Source organism: Cherax quadricarinatus, chromosome 72 (genome assembly GCF_038502225.1).
Source record: "Cherax quadricarinatus isolate ZL_2023a chromosome 72, ASM3850222v1, whole genome shotgun sequence".
Taxonomy (NCBI): Eukaryota; Metazoa; Arthropoda; class Malacostraca; order Decapoda; family Parastacidae; genus Cherax; species Cherax quadricarinatus.
Window position 1 is genome coordinate 7,211,484 of NC_091363.1, and position 10,732 is coordinate 7,222,215.

At 40.0% G+C, this 10,732-nt stretch overlaps 1 protein-coding gene across 8 annotated transcripts in view; it reads right to left on the reverse strand.

Moving 5' to 3' along the window:
• The window catches only part of LOC128701320 (mucin-2-like), a 648,393-nt gene that overhangs the window by 25,518 nt on the left and 612,143 nt on the right, over positions 1–10,732 (reverse strand). For all 8 annotated transcript variants that reach the window (XM_070100363.1, XM_070100362.1, XM_053794985.2 and 5 more), the window contains 4 exons: positions 10,477–10,732; positions 6,865–7,019; positions 4,801–6,680; positions 2,500–2,631 (listed from right to left, as the gene is read on the reverse strand). The exon at positions 10,477–10,732 is cut by the window's right edge and continues 568 nt beyond it. In XM_070100363.1, coding sequence (XP_069956464.1) covers positions 2,500–2,631; positions 4,801–6,680; positions 6,865–7,019; positions 10,477–10,732 — 2,423 coding nt within the window. The remainder of the gene's footprint in view (positions 1–2,499; positions 2,632–4,800; positions 6,681–6,864; positions 7,020–10,476) is intronic.

Genomic DNA, 10,732 nt, shown 5'->3' on the forward strand with positions numbered 1-10,732 from the left:
GTTGGTTGAGCTGCCATATACATAAAGCAGATGCCTTTTGTTTTCACTGCAAGAATGGTAATTTGTCTAAATTTCATATCAAGCCAACACATTACTATAAATGATGTGAAAATACTGTTGGTTTGTTTTGGAAGGTAGGAGAATGCTGAGCTATGTAAAAACATGTTCTCTGGAATGCATTCTCTGCAGCATAGAAAAGATACCTCTATATATCTGGAAGACTGTGGAGGGCCTAGTCCCTAAGCTATGCACCACCATAACTTACTGAAGTGAGAGCTGCAGGAGGAAGTGTAAAAACAACTGCGAAAAGAAGGGGCACAATAAATGAACAATGTGTCACCATCCATGGTCCAAGATTTCAACCGGCTGGTAACATATCAGAAATAGTGCTGAAACACACAAAATAGCTTTCAAGAGGAAACTGGGCCACTACCTCCAATTACCAAATCAGTATGCCTGTGATGGCTACATGGGTCAGGAGCAAGCCAATAGCCTAGATAAACAGGCATCAGAAAAAAAAAAAAAAGCCTGGCCCCAAGCCAGACAGAGGGTAGAAACTCTTGAAACCAGTCAGACACACAGACCCAATCATCTAAGCAGAAAATCAAAAAGTCTGACCTTACACTGGGTTGTGAGAGTATTAATGCCCTTGAAACCAATCACAGATATAGGTTGTTGTAAGTTAAGTACTATAAACTTGAACAATAAAATGGTATAAAATACCGACAGGTTGTTTAGGTAAGACACATATGCAACAGTTAGGTATCTTTATTTCGAAACGTTTCGCCTACACAGTAGGCTTCTTCAGTCGAGTACAGCAAAGTTGATTGAAGCAGAAGAGACTTGAAGACGATGTAATCAGTCCATCACCCTTAAAGTTTTGAGGTGGTCAGTCCCTCAGTCTGGATAAGAGTATTGTTCCATTGTCTGGAATAATATGGAGTTGAAGTGATAGGATGGAGCCTTATATAGCACCAGGAGGTGAGACGTAGGTCACTAGTAGAGTAAGAATGTAGACATTGAGAGGTCAGGTCCCTCTCAAATCCAGCCTTTCTCACTAGTCAGTCCCTCACCAGACTGAGGGACTGACCACCTCAAAACTTTAAGGGTGATGGACTGATTACATCGTCTTCAAGTCTCTTCTGCTTCTATCAACTTTGCTGTACTCGACTGAAGAAGCCTACTGTGTAGGTGAAACGTTTCGAAATAAAGATACCTAACTGTTGCATATGTGTCTTACCTAAACAACCTGTCGGTATTTTATACCATTTTATTGTTCACTCTGTCAGACACTGCAACACAAGGGTATCTTGGTACAGACTTGGAACCACTTCAACAACCTCTACTAGTGAGAAAGGCTGGATTTGAGAGGGACCTGACCTCTCAATGTCTACATTCTTACTCTACTAGTGACCTACGTCTCACCTCCTGGCGTTATATAAGGCTCCATCCTATCACTTCAACTCCATATTATTCCAGACAATGGAACAATACTCTTATCCAGACTGAGGGACTGACCACCTCAAAACTTTAAGGGTGATGGACTGATTACATCGTCTTCAAGTCTCTTCTGCTTCTATCAACTTTGCTGTACTCGACTGAAGAAGCCTACTGTGTAGGCGAAACGTTTCGAAATAAAGATACCTAACTGTTGCATATGTGTCTTACCTAAACTACTATAAACTTATTGCTGGTATAAAACTTTCCTTCAAATTCAATGTTTTTATAAAAAAATCAATAATATTTTTTATTTTTATATAAGCTAGACTGGTTAGCCTTATCCATATTGGGGAACATCCCCAATGAGGAAAAATAATGGCAGAATCCTTTGTTTCTTTTCTTATTTACTTTATGTACTGCAACACCAACTGACTGTTTTCTTTATCTCCTCCATTTTTTCTTTCTTTTTCTATATATTTACCTATATTGTCCTGTTTTCTCTGATTCTGTCTCAGATAATGTTCTCTTTTGTATCCCAGTGCAACAGAGGAAAGTGTTTCATTTATGTAACAGAAAACCCAATCCATATATAACTCAGTAAGAACTTTTCATAAAGGTTTTAAGAACTCTTCTAAATATGTTCAACACTTGGAGGAAGCTGAAATATCACAGAAAAATTCTATGCAGAAGGCAAATGACCCTAGAGTCACCAAGAGGTAAATAACCATTAGGGAATGTGAGTCCTCATGCAAAATGTTATCAATGTTATACAATAAAAAGTTAAATAAACTGTGAAGGCTTGTGAGGCTAATTGTTAATCAATCTAGATTCAATATACATAAAGCTAATTTACATTAAAAAGTGTTAAAATCACAACTTAATTTTCTGAATACTGTATATAATTTTAAGCTCCTGGATTGTAGCCTTGATCATCTTAAAAGCAGAATCAACACTAGCTGTTTTGTCTAATATTTTGCACTGAAACAGTTTCTAATAGCTGTCTACCAACAAGATTATTTAAAACAATACTAGATGTATTATAAACAGTTCGGTACTAACATGTCCAGCATGGTATAGAGTTTTACGAGCATTAACTTGGTTTTTGTTCATGCCAGGAGGGATTTCTTCAATAACTTCAATACCATTGTCATCTGTACAGTCTATAACTATTGGAGACATCACACCTGGTTCCTGGAAAATAAAAATGTTGCTAGTCATATGATTTAAGCTTTGCATATGCTTATTAACATTAGTTTGGTTCTACCTCATTAAAGTGATAAAACTGCAATAATATTTTTTACTTATATACATGTACAAATAATTATTTATTATTTTTATTATCACACTGGCCGATTCCCGCCAAGGCAGGGTGGCCCGAAAAAGAAAAACTTTCACCATCATTCACTCCATCACTGTCTTGCCAGAAGGGTGCTTTACACTAGTTTTTAAACTGCAACATTAACACCCCTCCTTCAGAGTGCAGGCACTGTACTTCCCATCTCCAGGACTCAAATCCGGCCTGCCGGTTTTCCTGAACCCCTTCATAAATGTTACTTTGCTCACACTCCAACAGCACATCAAGTATTAAAAACCATTTGTCTCCATTCACTCCTATCAAACACGCTCACGCATGCCTGCTGGAAGTCCAAGCCCCTCGCACACAAAACCTCCTTTACCCCCTCCCTCCAACCTTTCCTAGGCCGACCCCTATCCCGCCTTCCTTCCACTACAGACTGATACACTCTTGAAGTCATTCTGTTTCGCTCCATTCTCTCTACATGTCCGAACCACCTCAACAACCCTTCCTCAATATGTAAAGTAAAAGGACACAAGTGCAACTAATGTGACATTTATTGTGGCAACGTTTCGCTCTCCAGGAGCTTTATCAAGCCATTATAAACAATACATGGACACAGAGGGTATATAAAGGCTCAGAGTGAGGTGCAATACTAGTTAGGTACCATTTCGATGTTCGGTGGTGGTGGTGGTAGTAGTGGTGGTCGTAGTGGTGGTCGTAGTGGTGGTAGTAGTGGTGGTAGTAGTGGTGGTAGTAGTAGTAGTAGTGGTGGTGGTAGTAGTGGTGGTAGTAGTAGTAGTAGTGGTGGTGGTAGTAGTGGTGGTAGTAGTAGTAGTAGTAGTGGTGGTAGTAGTAGTAGTAGTAGTGGTAGTAGTAGTAGTAGTAGTAGTAGTAGTAGTAGTAGTAGTAGTAGTAGTAGTAGTAGTAGTAGTAGTAGTAGTAGTAGTGGTGGTAGTGACAAAAGTAATACAATATGGTAGAGCAATTAATTCGTACATGAGTAAAATGATATAAAAGCTATTACTTGGGTAACATAAAAATAGGTTGGACAAATATAGACTGGAAAGAGGCAGCTTGTTTCAATGTTCACTCTCTAATGTGCTTTGTGTAGTATAACAGGAGAGAGTATGTGATGGCAGGGTTTACTGTTTTCAGGAGGATTCTTGCTAAGACTTCGGAGATGGTGAAGCTGCCGTTGTTTTGTTTAATTGTATTTGAAACAGTGATCAGTGCTGATTCGAGGCACTTGCGTCTTCGGAAATTAGTTTCTTTGATCAAAAAAACTAATTTCCGCAGACGCAAGTGCCTCAAATCAGCACTGATTGCTGTTTCAAATACAATTAAACAAAACAACGGCAGCTTCACCATCTCCGAAGTCTTAGCAAGAATCCTCCTGAAAACAGTAAACCCTGCCATCACATAGTCTCTCCTGTTATACTACACAAAGCACATTACAGAGAGTGAACATTGAAACAAGCTGCCTCTTTCCAGTCTATATTTGTCCAACCTATTTTTATGTTACCCAAGTAATAGCTTTTATATCATTTTACTCATGTACGAATTAATTGCTCTACCATATTGTATTACTTTTGTCACTACCACCACCACTACTACTACTACTACTACTACTACTACTACTACTACTACCACTACCACTAGTGAACATCGAAATGGTACCTCACTAGTATTGCACCTCACTCTGAGCCTTTATATACCCTCTGTGTCCATGTATTGTTTGTAATGGCTTGATAAAGCTCCTGGAGAGCGAAACATTGCCACAATAAATGTCACATTAGTTGCACTTGTGTCCTTTTACTTTACATATTGTCGGTAATTCTACCAACTTTATTACAACCCTTCCTCAGCCCTCTGGACAACAGTTTTGGTAATCCCGCACCTCCTCCTAACTTCCAAACTATGAATTCTCTGCATTATATTCACACCACACATTGCCCTCAGACATGACATCTCCACTGCCTCCAGCTTTCTCCTCGCTGCAACATTCATCACCCATAATTATGTTATAAAAATTCCTACATGTAACTTTGATAAGCAATTCTCACCTGTTGAGATACACAATGGCTATCCATGGATAAATCAGTAACTGTTGGCAGATCAGTTTGTGGTGTCATTCCTGCCAAGCTCGCTCTAGAAGTCATTAATAAGAGAGGAAGACTACTGCTGTCCATACTGCTGCTAATGATAGTATTGCTACTTGTGTGAGTCAAACTGCAAGTTACACTACCATTAATGATGTTGCCACAGCTTTCATTTTGGTCTACATCAAGTACACATTCATGGGAATTTTGCGAGAGCAAAGTTTGGCAGCTTGAAGATACTTCAGTAGGGGGAGGTGGGTGGGCTGTGTGCATAGTGTCATCACTTCCCTCTGCTCCTTCACAGTTGTCGCCAGAAGTTTGGGTTGCACTGTTACTGGGGGCAAGCATGGCAATAGGTTCATCTGTTGTAGCAGGTTTTGGAGATTCACTTTCTGAGATTAATGCACTATTACTCAAGTTCAGGGCAACCTGATCCTCAGAAGGGACTACATTTGAACTCAGGTCACCTGGTGCTTCAATACAGTCTGTGCCAGTTGCTAAACTGAGGTCACATGATGGGGCACCTGGTGAGATGTGGCAATCTTTACCACTAGAGGAACTGCCTTGAGTCCCCACATTTCCAACCAATGGACTCTCTGGTGATGTAGGAGCTAGGAATGGAAACAGTGTTGGGAAAGTCTGTAAACTTGTTAAGTTATGGAGATTAGCAAGACTCTGAAGACTGGCAGAACTGCTTAAATTTGATAAATTGCTTAAGCTATCAAACCCTGGAAGGGAAGCTAACTGAGGATTGAGTTTCAGCTGTTCACATACCTCCTTGGCCACTTCAGGAGTCATCATGCCACTATTTAGAGTATATAGTAATGGTAAACTATGCTGACTAGAATTTCTGCTGTTACTGCTACTCAACCGATAACTATTGCTGCTCCTTGCACTTTTGCCACTGCTGCGACTTCTGCTGCTTCCACCATTGCTAGAGCTTTTGGTTTTGGAGGGAGTAGTGGAAGATGCAGAATGTTGAGCTCCAAGAGAAGCTAATGCAGACGATGAAGTAAGGGAGGAGAGGGCAGATGGTGATATCATGCTGGAGGGCGTCAATGGCGGCAGAAGACCAGTCATACTGCCTGGCAATGTAGAAGCTAGTGAAGTTGAACCACTCACGCTGAAGTTGGTCTGAGAAGCCAAACTGGAAGCCAGACTGGAAGCTAGACTGGAGGCCGGTACACTGCAGGGAGATGACGTTGTGGAAGTCGAGGAATTTGTGGAAGATGTATAGGAAGAGGTCTGGCAAGACATTTCTGAAGTGGAAGATGACTGACTCTTGTTGGGCTTAGAGAGGTTGAGAGGCTTGAGGTGAGTGCAAGAAGAATCAAACCCCAGGTCTGCAATGGAGTAACCACTGTTTGCAAACACGCTCCTAAGGGGGTCAGATTTAGTCAGCAGCTCACCTAAGATTCCACCGCAGGGATCTGGGAGAGGCACTCGGGGAGATTCTGGGATAGGCACTCGAGAAGACTCAGAGGGAGGCACTGGGCAGGGTTCAGGAATATCAGTTGGTGCCAGGTGGTTTACATTAAGTTTCTGGTAGAGAATCTGGTCTAAACGGTTGCTACGAATCCTCTTGCCTGACTTCTCAGCACGTGGCTCCAGGCCCAGTGCTAGGTTCTGGGAGCCATAGATAGCAGATTGCAAAGCTGACAGGGGCCGGGCTAGCTCTAATAATGAACCACCTTGAGCAATAAAAGTTTTCTGTAGGACGGCACTTAATTCATCCATTTTAAGAAGTTTTGCAGCCTCTGCTAGATGATAAAGACTTGCACCAGCTGGAATGCTTCCTGTATACAGGCAAGTCACTAATGCCTGCAGTGTTGACAATGATGTACCTGGAGAAAGTGAAATTGTATTACTTTTTATAGTCATAAGGAAGTAACAAACCTCTAGGGGCCATATAGCACCATTATTATATTTATTACTGTATATAAAAAAATTTCTTACTGTCTCTGAGAACGATAAGAAAATAGAGCAGCAACTTGTGAATGAGTAGCACCAAAACTGAGGTTAGGGTACCTGTGACAGAGATGATGGCAGGGTGGTCATTTGCATGGAGGAGGAGGGACTTTAGGAAAGGTGAAGCAGCAGCCAGAACAGCACAGTGCGCGCCTACATGACCGCCTTCAGCTAGTAGCACTACATCTAGGCCAAACTCCTCCTCATGCAATTCTCTGGAAAAGCAAGAATGTAGTAGTGACATACATTACATACTGGGGTAAAACTACAGTACCACTACCCCAGGCTGATCCAGAAGGAAATTGAAAACACATTGTTCTAGCACCTTTCTGTAAGCATATATTTACAAAGGTCAAACCCCACTTCCCTACCTATCTGTAGTCCATTCAGTTTGGTTTCAAATAAGTCTTAACTAAACATGTATAAAATTATTTGCATCATGGAATGGTGTGCATGTCCCACAATAAAAAAGAAACTGGGTGCAATTTAGGCCTAAAGTTTGGTACTACACTACAGAAGTAGAAACCTCGTACATTTTTTATTACGTGTATACAGTACTGGACTTCCAATTTAACCCTCACATACTGACCTTTCCTCCATACACTTTTCCATGCATTTATACTTTAACACCCAGAGAGTACCAATAAAACTTCAGTTTTAGCCTTGTCCATGCTGTTTAAAGCATGGACACGGCTAAAATAAAAATTATTTTACCCTAAATATTAGTTTGGGAAGATTAAGCTACGTGAATTTAATACACTTTTTCATTCCTTATTATTATTATTATTCTCATTGAAAATGATAAAATGTGGGTCATAAAGCCCTAAGCCCATAAAAATAATAAACCCAATAAATAACGTAGTAGTGTAATATATTACAAGACTTTTTTTACTACTGTCCATATGGTGAATATTGTACATCGGCAATATTGGGAAATAGTCTGTATGAAATATATTACTTTATGCCAAAACATATATGGATTAGGAATATATAAAAGAGGTGAACAATTAGAACAATTTTTTTTTTTTTTTTTGCATAGAAGAAAAATGTGATAAAGTTGTACGAGAACAAAATGTCCTCATGAGGGAACATTACCAGTAGTATCCCACAAGGATGATTGATTAATGTTTTAAAATTATACAAATAATAAACCAGAAAGATTAACTACAATAATCTCTTGCTTCATACAGGTTCATTGTAAGCAAATCTGCTCTTACAAAAGAATCCCTTTTCTACCAGTAAGTCCCTATATGCAATATGAATGTGCCATTATTTGATCAATGTAGGTTGCAAATAAAGGGGGTAAATATTACTGGATTTACAGGAAAGAGCTTTGCAAAAGTATAATACATGTACTGAATAATAACAATGATCACAATAAATCTTTCTTTTAAAAAAATTACTAGATATGTGCATATAAACCTTTGATATAACTTTGATGAGTTTTGAGTTCTAGTCCCAGAGCCCAGCCCTGGATTAGGCTTGTTAAGGATCTGCCTGGTCAACCAGGCTGTTGCTGCTGGTGGCCCGCTACCCATACACCCGAAAGTTTTCCATTGTTACAAAAGGAAAGAAGTCATTCTACGGTGTATGCTGTCAGTGGCCCTGAAACCCAACAGAAGAAGAAGAAGAAGAAAGAAGTCATTCTGATAAAGAACATGAGAATGAAAGAATACTGAAGCAAGCCTACTAGCCCATACTAGGTGCATCCAACTTACCCACCTACACCAACTAATGTACCCACGCAACCTATAAAGGCTCCTTAAACTCTTGCCTCAATGATGCTACCTGGCAGTTTGTTCCACTCATCTACAACTCCACTGCCAAACCAGTACTTACTTGCATCCTTTTTACATTTAAATTTCTTCAACTTTAATCCATTGTTTTAAGTTGTCTTGGTTAGATATTTTACAGCATGCTATTTATATTCCCTTTATTATTCCTGTTTTTCATTTGTACACGTCAATCATATCTCCCCTATTTCTACATCTTTCCAGAGTGCAAGCTCAATGATACTAGCCTATTTTCATAGGAAAGGTTTCGAAAACATGGAATCAATTTCAGCATCTTTCTCTGTACATTTTCCAGTGCATTTATATCTAAACTTGTAATACAGAGACCAAAACTGTGCAGCATAATGTAAATGAGGTCTCACTAAGGACATATTCCTCTTTGAGTTTTGTATACAGTATTCCTTTCAAGTTCTTCATTCTTTTTATACCTAAGCAGCTGGAACTTACCACCATTCAATATCATGTTGTACTCCACTGCCCACTAGAAAATGCTGCTTATATCTTCCTGTAATTTTTTAGTGTCTTCTAATGTAGCGACTTTCATGTTTATTTTAGTATCATCTACAAATGATGATACAAAACTGTGATGGGTGTTTGCTATGTCTGCTATGAGGATGAGAAACAAGTGGTGACAGGACAGTGCCTCGAGGAACTGAGCTTTATACCTCACTGATGCTGGATTTTGCTGGATTTTTACTACTACTTTCTGTGCTGTGTGTGTTAGTAACCCGAAAATCCATCTCCCTACCTTCCCCATAATGCCTATGGCCCTCATTCTGTGCACTATCACTCTATGATTGCATTTCTCAAATGCCTTTTCAAAAATCTTTGTAAATCACATCTGCATTTTGGTCATCTTCCAATGCCTCCATAATTCTGTCATAGTGGTTCAGCAGTTGTATACAGGAGGGCCCCACTTATACTGCAGGTTAGGTTCCAGGCTGCTGCTGTAAAGTGAAAATCACTGTAAAATGAATCATAGCCTTTTTTTTAACTTTCAAATTCATATAAAAGCCTGATAACATGTTTACACTATCATATATTAAGTGAGCAACAGAGCTAGGCCTAAAATATCCATATACAGCACATACATTACTTCCCTTAAAATATTTTTGTCCTTAGCTCACAGTGAGTGGTGAATATATTTATTGTAGGAAGTCTGAATAAATGAAGAAAGGGCATAATTGAAAACTGCTGTATAGGCAAAATGTTGTAAGGTGGGGGCCTGCCTGTATTTACCCTGAGATGTGAAAATCATCAATACGCACCTGAAAATGTAATCACCCAAGTTGCCCAAAATTCTGCATGAAAAGAATGCAACGATACAAAATTATGTAATAAAAAATGAATACATGGTAAGCAAAGATAAATATTTAAAAGACGGAAAACGAATTAAAGGAAGAATGAGGACAAAGACCACAGGGGATACAGTACATGTCAGTGGAACACAATGAACCAGTTTTTCACATGCTGTACTAGGGTCATACTTACAACAGCCCACAGAAGGACAACCAGTACTGGAGAGAGTAGGGACATGTACATCAAGAGCCATATTAAAGATGGTATAGTATAGAAGCCCAATAACTCAAAACAGCCCACATGGTTAATCCTCCTGCCTTTTTTTCTAACATTTAAACTAAAGAGTCAAGGACCAGAGATGTTGACATAACAATGTGGTAGGATGTAGTAGTGGTTGGTAATGGTAGCGTATTGGTGGTGGCAGCATATATTGGTTAGTAATGGTAGTGTATTGGTGTTAGTGGCGGAGGTTGGGGAGGAGTGTGACTGTGGCGCATAGTGGTGTTGGGTGTAGTAGGAGGATGGGCGTCAGAAGCAAGATTACTGAGCATGGTGGTGTTGAGTGTTGTGTAGGACATACCTGATAGCGTGGACTAGGTGAGCGTCGTGCCTGGGGTTGGACAATTGGGACTTGTGGTTAGCGGAGGTCTTCCTGTGACTCTTATGCTCCCTAGTGTGTTCCATGCTTCGTTTGACGTCTCCTGCACAGTCAGGCGTGGCGGCACCTGTTATGTTGGAGTCCTTCCTCTCCCGGACACTCTTCAGGGAAGCATCCAGCCTCTCCTGTAGGTACGAGGTCACGCATTCTCCCCCATAGGGGGAAAAAGCCCGCAGGT